Below are 13,800 nucleotides of genomic sequence, written 5' to 3'. Positions count from 1 at the left end.
TTGTACCACGTGCAGCTATCCACGGTGGCCCCTGCTGAAAATTCTATGTGAATACGTGGTCACCCACATTTGGCAATGGAGAAGAATGGCATCCTTTATCGGCCTGCAGCTTCTGTCTAAGCTGTCTCAGCAGCACTCAATTATGCAGACTTGGGCGAAGAACATCTAAAGGTGTCTTGAACATCCTTCCCATGAGCATTTAACACGGTGCACTGCCTGTGATTTCATGTGGTATGGTTCTGTAATAAGAACCGTGAAATATGGGTTTGAAATGATCCACTCTTCTTGATCTTGTTCTTGACAGTCTGTACGACATGCTCTGCCATGCCATTCGAAGCTGAATGGTAGGGAGGTACAAGCATGCAAGACGTATTCTATTACGTGTCAAGAATTCCAAATATTGCTCACTTGCAAAGGCAGGTCCATTATCGGACACGATGAGGTCCGGCAGTCCATGCTGTGCAAATGCTGTTCAGAATGAATTGATAACAACATCCGCTGACATTGAACTCACTGGGAAAACTTCAACCCATTCTGAGTAGGCGTCAACAATGACCAGGAAAGTATGACCAATGAATGGGCCCCCAAAGTCTATGTGAAGCCTTGACCAGGTCCTCTAAGGAAATGGCCATATTGTATGCTGAATGCGTTGCGGTGTACGCAGGTAAGATTGGCAGGCTGCACAGCTCTTCACGAGACAAACATCTGGAAGCAAAAGCAATGAGCAGTTCTCGACCATCAGATTCTCGGTGTGCCAAAACTGCGCCATTCCCATACGTAGAGGCATCAGAACTGAGACACAATGGTTTTTTTGGGTCAAAATGCACTAGGACTGGAGCTGATGCTTTTAACTGCTTCACTCCACTGAATGTGTTTTCTTGCTCCTTTTCCCACACCCATTTCTTCTCGTTCATGAAAAGCAAATGCAGAGGATGGAGGCGTCCGGAAAGGTTTGGTAGAAAACGACTGTAAAAGTTCACAAGTCCTAAAAAACTTTGGAGTTCCTTGACGTCACAGGGTGCAGGTGCAAGAAGGATGGCAGATACTTTTGCTCAAACTTGGAGACAGCCCTTGTTTGCTTATGATGTGCCCAAGGTATTCAACTTGTTCGACGAAAAAATGGCACTTGTCGAGCTTCAACTTAAGGCCAACACCACGGAGTTGAGAAAGGACATCCCTGAGGTTGCGAAGGTGCTCTACATCATTCGAGCCAGTGAAATGGATGTCATCGAAATATACTACAACATGTGGCAGCCCCCGGAAAAGGTTCTCCATCTCCCTTTGGAACAACGCTGGTGCCGATGACACACGGAAAGGAAGACGTGTGTACTTCAATAATCCCACGTGCATGGAAATTGTGACATACTTTATGGAGTCTTCGTAAATGAAAACAATTGTAACAGGTTTTTGCTTCTAAACTGTATAAGGGAGCCTTTACAGCAGCCTTAAAAACTAAAAAGTGTCACAAAGTGAGTACAAGCATTCATTTTACATTACACACATTCAGAGCTTGAGGGCTGCCATGAGTGCTTCACTATGCAGCTAAGAAACAAACCGTCGTTGCCCGGTTACTTTTGGCAAATACATTAGAAATATTTCGCAAAAATAATCATTTTTCAAACCAAAATTTGAGAAAAGGAAAGCCCACCATTATCAAGTGCTGAAAATAACATAAAAACGTACCACTCGGTCTAAAGAGGGGCTGCTAGGGCCAGCAGTTCGGGGGCATTTCGGAAGCTAACTGCTTCCCATACAAAGCGCAGGGAGGGGACATGCATTCCAAGCATGTACAATTAGCGATGCAAATGCTGATCGCAAGAATTTCCAGCACTGCGTACGGACACACGCAAGCAGAGACCGCCTTTTGTTTCAGATGTCTGCTCTGCTAGCAGAGCCTTTGCAAAAACTGTCTTTTTTGGCTGAAAATGCAATAGGTGATGTGGGTTTTATATTCATTTTGACCCATCCAGGCAAGAAACTCACCAGAACGCTTTGTGAAATAAAGGGGACCGCCGTATGCCGGACAACGTTAGCTGTTTTCGATACTTTGGAAATGCATGCAGCATGAGCATTGGAAGGCAGCAGGCGTGTTCGTGCCTCGATGTCTACCAGTGTTTTAGCAATGTAACTGCTCCTAAAATTTTGAAACACTCTTGTACAGTACCACAGCAGGGCTGCCAATGAGGCTCAAGCCTTATTTCCAGCCACAAGCCTTTCATGCCGTCCGTAATATATTCATATGATTGGGCACGGCTTGAGGAAGGTTCTCAGTGGTCAATACCTTCATCATGTCCCTGACTGTGCCATTGTGAGGTGCACACCAAATCATCGTGGATTTTCAAATCCGGTGTGTTGACAGTAGTGCGTCGGACAGCGGAGCGTTGCGCGTGCCAGCCCAGCGTTGCGCGTGTGCGTGTGCGAAGGGTGTGCGCGAGGCGACAAAGAGCGTGGCGAGCATGAGGAGTGGAGAGCTGACGTGTCAGAGAACTGAGGTTTACTGTAAAGGAAGGCAGCGCAGTGGAGATCGGGTCATTCAAGTGTGGAAGTGGCGGCTGTCAGACGTTGGGTCCGTGCTGCCGGTGACCTCCCTTGGATCAGCGACACAAGCCTCCTGCGTTCTTTGCAAGTGCGGAGGTGGCAGCCGATGGACTGAGGGTCCGTGTTGCCGAAAGGCACACTTGGATAGCCTGCTTTAAGCCTCTGGCATTTCGTGACACTGTCGATAGGACCTGGCTACGTTTTTCCTGCGGCTGCCAAGCTTTTTGGGCTGTTGACGGGAGACCAGCGGCATCTCCCTGTGTTCCTCTCCGCTCCTACTACCCCTTGGCTCCCTTCTGCCGCTTCCTTTGAGGCATCGCCAGTGACGCGTCGCACTACATCGACCAGTGTTCGCCCTGTCGGCAAGGCATCCCCGCTTCACCTGGGACGCTCAGTACCTGATGAACTCTTTCCTTTTATTCTGTAGTGTTGTACGCATGTTGAGTGTTCGTTTTCTTGTTTTCGTTTCCGTTTCTTATTGGCTCTTTTCCTTCGGCTTCGTTTTTGTTTTGTTTGATCTCTTTGTTCTCTTGTTCGAACTTGCATGTGATAGAGCTCCCCTTCGGAAAGTCGGGGACGCGCTACCAATTCTCGACAATTGGCGTCTGCGACAGGACGAAGCCGTTTAACTTATATTGATGAATTTTTTTTAATAAGGAAACGATGAGCCCGCTAAAGGAATTAATTGAATTAGGCAAAGAGTTGGGGTTGAAAGACGCCGAGCTGTGCTCGTGGGTTGCCGCTGAGCAGGAAAAGGAACACGCTACACGAGCAGCCGAAGGCGAGCATGCCAAGGTGCAAGCAGAGGCTGAGGAGCGCAAAGCACAAGCCGAACGTGAGAATGCAGAGTTGCTAGCAGAAGCTGAAGAGCGTAGATTGCAGCTCCAATTAAGGCTCACAGAAGCAGGAGGGGGTAATCAAGAATCCGCACAGGGGCCCTCAGCAGCGGTTAGTCCACACACATTGATCCCGCCTTTCGACGATCGCAGGGATGATTTGGATGCATACCTCTAACGTTTTGAGCGAATCGCAGAAGGGCACAGCTGGCCCAAGGAAAAATGGGCTACAGCACTCAGTATGTCTTTGACTGGGGAAGCTCTCCGTGTGCTCGGTCGACTGTCCCCAGCAGATTCAATGAATTATGATAAGCCAAAACTAGCCTTGCTCCAACATTTTCAGTTTACAGCAGAAGGTTATCGCAAAAGGTTTCTTGAAAGTAAGCCGCTTGATAAAGAAACAGGCAAGCAATACGCAGCACGTTTGCTCAGTCTTTTCGATCGATGGGTCGAGATGTCGGGAACGGCCATAACGTACGATGATTTACGTGACTTGATGATGGCCGAACAGTTCATGAGGAACTGTCATAGTCGTCTGTCAGTTTTCTTTCGAGAAAGAGAGTGCAAGACACTGGACAAAATGGCTGAGGCAGCAGACAACTTTCCAGAGGGCGAGCGGCAAAGAAATTTGTCTTCGTTCAATGAATTGTTCAAGGTGGGCGTCCCGAGGGAAAAGGATGTTCCATCAAAGAGACAGTCAGGGAGGTGCCTCATTTGTAACCGACAGGGACACAAGGCTGCCGACTGTCTGTCTAAGCCAAGGCAGCTTTATTGAGTTTATTGCCGAAAAACAGGGCATGATGTAATTCCTGCTCAAAAAAAGCATAAAAACCAGAAGAAATCGTCCTGTTGTGTTCAGTCAGAGTGTGTTGCATCCGAAACGGTGTCCACAGCTGCAGATAGGCTTGAACAAGCTGAGGATAAGGTAGTGGTCGGACTTGTCCGGAAAAAGCCTGCAGACGCCAAACACATGCCTGTACTAGAGGGTGAGCTCCGAGGCCTACCCGTACATGTTTTACGGGACACGGGGAGCAATACAGTAGTGGTGCGGAGAGCCCTAGTTTCTGACTCAGCTCTCACTGGCTCGACATCTACGGTATTCCTTGTTGATGGCAGTAGTCTGGAAGTTCCCGAGGCAGAAGTCTATATCGCTTTCCCTTATTTCACTGGCACGGCCGTGGTAAAGTGCATGGAGACACCATTATACGATGTTATAATTGGAAATATACCACAGGACCGTGAGCCGCCAAATCCAGGTATTAATTGGAAGAAATTGGGGTGTGTTGCTAAATTATGTCCTGAAATAGTCAATGACGGGGACGCCAGTAAAAATGGTGAGGGCGAGGGCCGAAAAGTGGTGTTGGCTGGAAAGGAAGTTTCTGGACGAAGGAGAGAAAATACTGCTTTAAGCGTTGGTCCTAGGAGGTTCACCAAGGAAATGTTAGAAGCATAGCAAAGAGACGATGAGTCATTGAAGGCGTGTTCGTTGAAAGTAGGGAACTTGTTCCATGGCAAGCACGGCACTTCGCACTCATGTGCTGTTGAAAAGGTTTGCTGTACCGCCTCTGGCAGAGAGGTTCGACAGGTAGTGCTTCTCCCAAGTCTTGCCGATCACAAGTGTTGAGGCTTGCCCACGATAGCCCGTTGGCAGGGCACCAGGGCATTAAGAAGACTACAGATCGAGTTCTGGAACAATTCTACTGGCTGGGAGTGCAGGAGGAGATTAAGAGGTATGTCAGCTCGTGCGACTCCTGCCAAAGGACGAGCCCGAAAGGCAAAGTAGGGAAAGCTCTATTGGGACTCATGCCTCTTATTGACACTCCATTTGATCGGGCCGCTGCCGATATTGTCACGAAGACGATGACGCTGGCAGTGGCGCGGGACGGAGTGCTCGCGCTAGGGAAGCCGCCATTAAACATCATCTCACTGCCATCATACATCTCGCCTCAATCTTCGGCCGGTCGCCACGTAACATTTGGTGTGAGGTGCGGGGTATCATCCCCTATCCTGGTTTCGGAGCTTCAGTGTCCTGTGTCGACCGTGGTCGTCGGCCATGAATTCCTGATCCGCGTCGGCCGGCCGTGCTCCAGCCTGCCAAGCCCGAACTGACATCGCCGCTCACCCAAGCCCCGTCCCCTGCCTTGATCACAAGATACGACGACATGACGCCGCCGCTGCGACCCGACCCCATGACCCGACCGGCCCGAGACGCTGTCCACACATGAACACACAGCCCCCCTGCCCCTGCCTTTCGGTGCGTCTTAGGGCTTCGGCCGTCGGCTCCTGGCGACCTGCGGCCCGTAAGCTTCATGGACCAGGATTCATTCGCAAATCTCTTTCATCGTGGTGGCCAGCACTTCACCACCATGCCATTTCTATTGTAGCGTCCTGTGAACCTATCACCATCGAGCGCAACTCTTCGTCGATATCTTCTTCGATTCACGATCGGGACGATCGCTCGGCAGCCTCGGGTAGTGTCACGAAGACAATGACGCTGGCAGTGGTGCGGGACGGAGCACTCGCGCTAGGGCAGCCGCCATTAAACACCATCTCACTGCTATCATACATCTCGCCTCACTCTTCAGCGGGTCGCCACGTAACAATATTGCTGGTCCACTGTCGCCCACATCAGTGAAATGGAACAGATATATTCTCACTCATCGATTTTGCCATGCGGTATCCCGAGGCCGTGGCTCTGCCAAAAATAGATTTTAGCAATCGTGGCTGAAGGTTTGGTGAGGATGTTCTAACGTATAGGTTTTCCGAGAGAGATCCTTTGTGACTAGGGCTCCTATTTCACTTCCGAAATGATGAGAGAGCTCAATGATCTCTTGGCGGTGAAACATCTCAGCACGACACCTTACCATCCGATGTGCAATGGGATGGTGGAGAAATTTAATGGCACACTCAAGCAGATGCTGCGGAAGCTAAGTCTAGAGCAGCCCAAAACATGGGATCGTTATATTGCTCCGCTGATGTTCGCATATAGCGAGGTACCACAGGCGAGTCTGGGGCTTTCTCCGCTTAAGTTGATATTTGGAGGACATGTTCGAGGACCGCTCGCAGTTCTCAGAGAGCTCTGGACAAAGGAAGAGCTGGGAGAAGACACGAAGGCAACCTATGAAACATTCTCGATCTAAGAAAACGTCTCGAGCAAACTGTGAGAGCAGCACATCAAAATCTGTTGAGTGCCCAACATTCTCAGAAAAGATATTAAGATAGGAACAGCAAGAAGCGGCATTTAAGGGTTGGAGATTGTGCCCTCATTCTTTTGCCGAGCAGCCACAATAAACTGGTAATGCAGTGAAGAGGTCCATTCGTGGTTTCTGGCAGTGACGTGGATAATTGGATCAACTTGGGCCACACTAAGAAGCTCTTCCACATCAATATGCTTAAGCGGTACGAAGAGCGTGCGTCCCAAGAGACCGTGCAAGCGTCATCTTTCGTTGTTTAATTGAAGAGGCTGACAGGCTCAGAAAACATAGGCGCTGATTGCATGAGTGGTTTATAATTGCCGGAGAGTGATACCCAATGTATACTATTACTATCCGGTGTTTGCAATTGTTACCTGTGCAAATGTGGCCTGGTAGTGTTTGTGGGTTGTTTTTCTTCTTTCGTTCTCCGGTTATGTGTTGCTCAGTGTGTACATATTCACCTTTATGGTATACACATGTGTAAAGTTTGTGTCTGATATTTTGTACTATTTTTATTTTCCCTTTTGTCACATGCATAAGGTTTGACCCTCTGTGTATAAGGTTTGACATGTTCCCTCTGTGCGCGTTTCCATGTGCCTCCATGTGTCCTGTGTAAAGTCCGGTGACTACGGCGGCGTCTAACTTGACAGTTTATCACGTGAACATTACTGTTCGTGCATCAACTGCTTCCCACGTAAACATTCGTGTTGTGTGCACCGATGGCAGTTTTTTCTGCGACAAAACTTTTTCGAAGGGTGGGCATATGTCAGGTGCACACCAAATCATCGTGGATTTTCGAATGCAGTGCGTCGACAGTGGTCCGTCGGACAGCGGAGTGCTGCGTGTGCCAGCCCAGCGTTGCGCATGTGCGCATGCAAAGGGTGTGCACGAGGCGACGGCAACAAAGAGCGCGGCGAGCACGAGGAGCGGAGAGCTAACATGTCAGAGAGCCAAGGTGTAAAGGAAGGCAACGCAGTAGAGATCAGATCATTCAAGCGTGGAGGTGGCAGCCGTCGGACGTTGGGTCCATGCTGCCGGTGACCTCTCTTGGATCACAGACGCAAGCCTCCTGCATTCTTTGCAAGTGTGGAGGTGGCAGCCGATGGTCTGAGAGTCCGTGTTGCCAAAAGGCAGTCTTGGATAACCTGCTTTAAGCCTCTGGCATTTTGTGACACTGTCGACGGGACCTGGCTATGCTTTTCCTGCAGCTGCCAAGTTCTTCGGGCTGTTGACGGGAGACCAGCGGCGTCTCCCTGTGTTCCTCTCCGCTCCTACTACCACCTGGCCCCCTTCCGCCGCTTCCTTTGTCGCATTGCCAGCAGCGTCGCACTACATTGACCGCGTTCGCCCTGTCTGCAAGGTATCCCCGCTTCACCTGGGACGCTCACTACCTGGTGAACTCTTTCCTTTTATTCTGTAGTGCTGTACGCGTGTTGAGTGTGTGTTTTCTTGTTTTCATTTCCATTTCTTATTGGCCTTTTTCCTTTAAAGAATAAATACGGCTTCGTTTTGTTTCGTTTGATTTCTTTGTTCTCTTGTCCAAACCAACACGCGATAGCGTTGCCGTTCGGAAAGTCGGGGACGCGCTACCAATTCAGCCATACGCTACCAGGTGCACGCATCGCCTGTTATAGAGCTTTTTCAACACCAGTGCTGATTCTCTAAGTGTAGAACATTCTTACAGTTATTTTTATGATGCACCCAACATATTGAGAGGCATTCTAGGCAAAGTAAAATTTAGTTGCAAATGGCCCTTGAGCTCTGCCTTAAGGACATGACACGATAGCGCTAATGGATCCCATCAATGGCCTGAGGTCCTCTTTCTACACCAGTTCGCTAACATGGGCCCTACATATTCTTTTCTTTCTCCAACACAATGCTTTATCACTCACCCCATCTCAGCACTGTCATTCCAAGTCTTCTTCTGCTTCACACCCTTCATAATCAAAACGCATTCCTTAAGTGCCATCTCTTGGAGCTGCGAAGTACTCCGCCGCATGCCGGTGCCACTACAATACATTAAGCGGCTGTCGGCTGTTCATACGCAAAAAGGCTTTGTTAGTTGGCAACATTAACTGGCGATGCTAATTGGTAACCTTAATTAACTGGATGTTTTTGCCTGCTGTGCAGCCTACTCTGCAGTGCAAGGTGCTCACACAAGACCTCCTTTTATCACACTCAAAGCTCCTCCATGGCAGGGTAGCATGCCCGGCTCAAGACAAAAGGGGCATCGCTTTGAGTACCAGCTCAGCCATTTTTCTTTTCAGCATAACTGTTTTTCTTTCCTCACAGGCTACATGCAACGGTGGTGGAATGATGTCGCAATCCTGTAGACCAATGAGGAATTTCATTGTATCCCCAAGGTCTTCACTGGACATTTGCTCTAACGCTACCACGTTATTGCATCCAATGCATGAGAAGAACACCCTCTGCCTTGAGTGGACAGCAACCAGCAAGCTTCTAGAGACATATTTCATCCAGTGCAACTCTTGTAACATGACACAAGCTCACCGGTGCAGCGTAGCTGTTTGCGCTTGTTCCTCACGAAGCAGCACTATGAACCTCGGACTAGCATTCTGCACAGGAACAAAAAAAGGGGGGTAAGTGTACAAAATCCCTGAACATGCCCCAGCGTTCCTATTTTTTTTTCTTTCAAAATGTTTAGCCTCAGTGTAGTTGGTTTCCACTTCCACACAGATCTGGCAGCGAACACAATGCGAAAGTGCATGAATAGACCATATACATGGAGGCGACGCGATAGCGGAAAGCAGCGCTATCCCATCGGATATGTGCTGCTCGCCTCTCTAAGCTTTGTGACGTATGGCTTCTACTTTCTGCAGCCTCACACGCATTCGCCGCATAAAAAGAAGTAAAAGCTCACCTTGCAGAACTCCACTTCACCCTCGACTTGCTCCCACTGTTGTTTCATTTCCTTCAACTCCATTTTGACCTTGGTGGATTGCTGCAAAGCAGGTGCAAAGAGCACAACCCACATCAGCTCTCTTCAGATAGCAAATACAACATTCTACTCTACACCAAAACTTTCGCTCTGCAACCTAGAGATTGCAGCAAGCTTGGAGAGTAAAATATGATTGGCAGAAGCATAGTGGTAAGCTCACTAGAAACATTCTTTTTTTTCATTGGCTCAATTTAAACCTGGTTATAAAGAAATTAAAAAAAGTGGGATTTTTCGTTACTTGCAGTTTCTGCGAGAACAGTCGAAAGCACACTGCATAACTGAAACTAAAATAAGAAATAAATGTAGGTGAAATCATATTGAAAATGTTTACAAAAACAGCGTTACTCGAAGTAAGAAACACGGAGAAACGTTTCGCGATCGCGCTAACTGCGGCAGCAGCCGGCACCCCCGCCGCGGCTCACGCAATGCTGCTCCGCGTGGGGTGGGGAGGGCGGGTAGGGGCACCGCGGCCTCGCCGCAGAGGCACATGCTTCTTCCTGCATGTTCCCTCTCTCGGTTATCCTCTCGGTTATCCCCTTGCTGTTGCCCCTGGAAACGAACTCCTCACCTTGCGTTGCCTGTGCTCTCCACCGTCCCCGCTCCCAATGCTTGAGAGCTATCGGCATCGGAATCACACGAGCAGCCACGCGGCAGCGATGGTCGTGCACTGCTTGTGTCTTTTCCTTTTTTTGCTATGACCTATTATTTTTTCGGTGCTTTTGAGCATGAACTGTTGTAATGCCACGTAGCATGACGTTCCAAAAGAGAAAGTGCCAGAGATGCACCGATGGCGCTGGAGCATGGCACGTTGTGTCAACTGCAGCCGCTGGCTGCAATTGGCGTTCGTCTTATGTCGGTGCTTTATCGTCATGAAACTTCTGCGTGGTTCTGCCAAATTTCGAGTGGCTCAGCAGCACTAGCTAACAGAGAGATGGCGTAGCCAGTTCGTTGCACCAAGGTCAACCACCGCAATACCTTCGTTACATGGAGGTCTGAAATACATGCGCTTCAATGCAGGTGCTGGGGAATTCAGAAACTTCATAGTATCGAGAAATTCACTATATGGAGGTTCATTACGTTTAGGTTTAACTGTATCTCAATGCTTCTTGGAATTTTTTTACTAATTCATCAAGCTCGCGAAGTGCATCAGCAAGGCTGAAATTCCTTGTTCCAACAAAGCTTGACCTTGTTGGGCCTGCTTCAAGCTTTTGTTTCTCAACCCAGAAGATACTTGTTCAGCCCTCTTCAGGGCTGACTGACATGATGCAATTTTTTGATGTAACCGACATGATGCGCAAACATGGAAGAAGGAAAACTTGGGAGAGGCCCTCGTTATCCGAGCTGCACGCCAAAGTGCGCTAGAAATCACGGGCTTTTGCAAGGACTACTGGGAGTCTGCCCGACGGCGTAGCCAATAGTAATGCTAGGCGTAGCGTTGTTGTCTGCTGCAATGCCTGCTGCGCATGCGCAAGCATGCTGATACAGCGGCCAAGAAGGGAGCAGGAGGAGCCAGCTACACAAATGATGTAACTGCCTCTCCAGAGTTCTTTCCTTCCTCTATGTGCGCGAATAAACTGGCTGCTAAATTATACCACGAGTATAGTGAACTAGAATACTTTCTAGTGGCACGACCGGTGGCTGCTGGGGCCAGATCGGCTGAAGCGAGTTGACACTGACGGCCGCCAGGGGCGCTGCTGCGCCTTTTCCTAGCCTCCGGCGCGCACGTTGGCAGCACATGGCAATGCGGTGTGTGATTTAGCTCGCTTCGCGCGCGCGCTGTCACGCAGTTAATTTTACTTTAGCGTTCGTATCTTGCTGTTAAGTAGGGATAGCAGTGAGCAGGAACTATGTAGCATCAGTGTCAGGGAATTTAACGAAGTTATGGCAACAAGAAGAACTGATTCTCACTGTTTTGCTCCAGGCTGCCGCACCGGCTACCCGGGCGCGCCTAAAGCATCGTTGTTTGCCGCACCAAGAGACGACGAGTTGCGAGGGAAGTGGGAGCGGAACATGCGAAGGGACGACAAGAGCCTCAGGGAACTATCAGCAGTGTGTGAGCACCATTTTGAAGCCCACCTCATATTGCGCGACTACGTTCACGTAATCGACGGCGTTGAAGTGCATATACCCAGAGGCAAGCCGTCGTTAGCTCCCGGTGCCATTCCGACGCTGCTGCCTGGGTGTCCAGCCTACCTCTCTGTTAAAACCCCTAAACAGAGGACTGAAAGGAAAAGATCTGCTTGTCAAACAATTCCACCACGAAGCAAGAAGCCGTGTCAGGACGTGAACAGCGCTGACAACGAACATCAAGAGCCGGGAGAGCTGGCTGCTACAGAATCCTCGCCTTTCTCGTTTCAGTCGCTCCGTGGACTCGCTCCTTCGACGAGCTGGTGCCGCTTCGAGGACGAACGTTTCGGGTTAATTTTTGCGACGTCTTTGAAAATGCAAGCAAGGCTTGTGATTACGCATGAGCGAGCTGTGGTTTTCAAGCCTGTCGGAGGCAAAGTTTGTGCTGACATTTATTACCAAGGAGTGATGTGCACAGAAAAAACAGTTGCCTCTGTTGGCGACGCTGCAGCTGTACTGCAGGATGCCGAAGCAACTTGTGTTTGCAAGGGAGCAATGACGGATGATGAATATAGGCAGGTGTTACCGAACTTGACGGTGAAACTTCAGGCAGCAACATGCAGCAACGGACTCTGCGTCTTCAGCATAAAGTGCTCCCGTCCGTTGGTAAGTAATTTTAAGAGACTTTCATGTACTAGTCTCGTATGTATGTATTCTTTATTCCAGCATTTAAACAGTTGCGTTTTTTTTTTTTCATCGACAGGACTTATCTGCCCAGAGTGCAAGTCGCATCGAAAGTTATTGCTGACCCGAAAGTCGAGCTTAAAAGCCCGTGTGTCCAAGAAAGGAGCTCTTGCTCAGCGTCTAAAACTTCAAAGGCAGAAGACAAAACGTTTGAAGACCAGTGCCACTGCATTAAAGGGCCAACTGAAAGCAATGGCAGCTAAAAACAAAGACATCAATGAGAAAGAATTTGCCTCTAGAATAGAAAGTCTCCCTCCAAAACAGCGTGAAGCAACACTTCACATGTTTAAATCTGCTTCAAGAAAAAGCACAAAAGGCATGCAGTATTCTAACGAATGGGTCCTGGAGTGCCTCATAATGAAAATGAAGAGTGCCAGGCTTTATGAGCACCTGAGGAAGGAAAAGATATTGTCACTCCCGAGTAAAACAACTCTACGCAAATATTTGAAATCCTACAGAACAGGGTTTGGTTTCTGCCCAAAGATCTTCAAAGTCATCAGTGAAAAGACGGCCACAATGGATGAATATGCACGCCACGGTGGAATTATTGTCGATGAGATGAAGCTCTCTCAGCATCTTTCTGTGACAACGGCTGGCCACATAGATGGTTTCGTGGATCTCGGCAAGTTTACATCGACTGAGGACAAACACACACCATGCGATCACGGAATGGTTCTGGTTTTCGTACCGTTTGTTGGAAAATGGACCCAAATTCTTGCAGCATTTGCAACAAGAGGGAACATTTGCGGCAGTACCTTAACGAAGATCATGATTGAAGCCATAATTTTGGCAGAAAAAGCAGGGCTGAAGGTTGAGTTCGTAACATCAAACGGAGCAAGTTGGAACTGACGGATGTGGACATTAATGGGCATCAAGGCATCTTTGGACCACATTAAATGCAGTGCACCACATCCTGTAGACGAGCACCGTCAACTTTTCTTCATGTCAGACTTCCCTCACCTCATAAAGTGCCTTCGAAACCGGCTGTTGAGCTTGGATTTCCAAACACCAAAGGGCCAAGTAAGTATTTGCCAAAGCGGCATGCTTAACTGTTTTCTGTAATTTTTGTTCCAGTCATTCTAACTGGCAGTAAATAATTACTGATTTGCCTTACCTGCAGGTGACAATGCGAACTATTCGAAAAGCTGTGGAGCTGGACGGAAGCAATGTTACCCTGCAGGCTATGCATGCATCACATCCAGCCATACGAACCCTAACAATTTCGAGAAAATGAGAGTCTCCTTTGCGTTCCAGCTCTTCAGTGAAAAAGTAATTCATGGGCTTCAGCTGCAAAAAGCCATGTTAGAGCCTCTGTGCGGCAGCATAACAGCGACAGTTCACTTTTTTGAGTAAGTATTGCATATCATAGAATGATAACTCCACTACTCCAGGTACAAAGAAAATGCCTTATTTTGTCAACCTAACCTTCAACCACAGCCTAGATCAAACTGGGACTAGCCTG

At 48.7% G+C, this 13,800-nt stretch overlaps 1 protein-coding gene across 1 annotated transcript in view; it reads right to left on the bottom strand.

The window, feature by feature from the left end:
• The window catches only part of LOC144111880 (uncharacterized), a 116,609-nt gene that overhangs the window by 27,480 nt on the left and 75,329 nt on the right, over positions 1–13,800 (bottom strand). Inside the window, exons 17-18 of the mRNA XM_077644908.1 lie at positions 9,450–9,530; positions 9,080–9,144 (exon numbers count right to left, since the gene is read on the bottom strand). Coding sequence (XP_077501034.1) covers positions 9,080–9,144; positions 9,450–9,530 — 146 coding nt within the window. The remainder of the gene's footprint in view (positions 1–9,079; positions 9,145–9,449; positions 9,531–13,800) is intronic.

The sequence above is a fragment of the Amblyomma americanum genome, unplaced genomic scaffold (assembly GCF_052857255.1).
Source record: "Amblyomma americanum isolate KBUSLIRL-KWMA unplaced genomic scaffold, ASM5285725v1 scaffold_12, whole genome shotgun sequence".
Lineage (NCBI taxonomy): Eukaryota > Metazoa > Arthropoda > Arachnida > Ixodida > Ixodidae > Amblyomma > Amblyomma americanum.
This window is presented reverse-complemented; position numbering and strand designations above follow the sequence as displayed.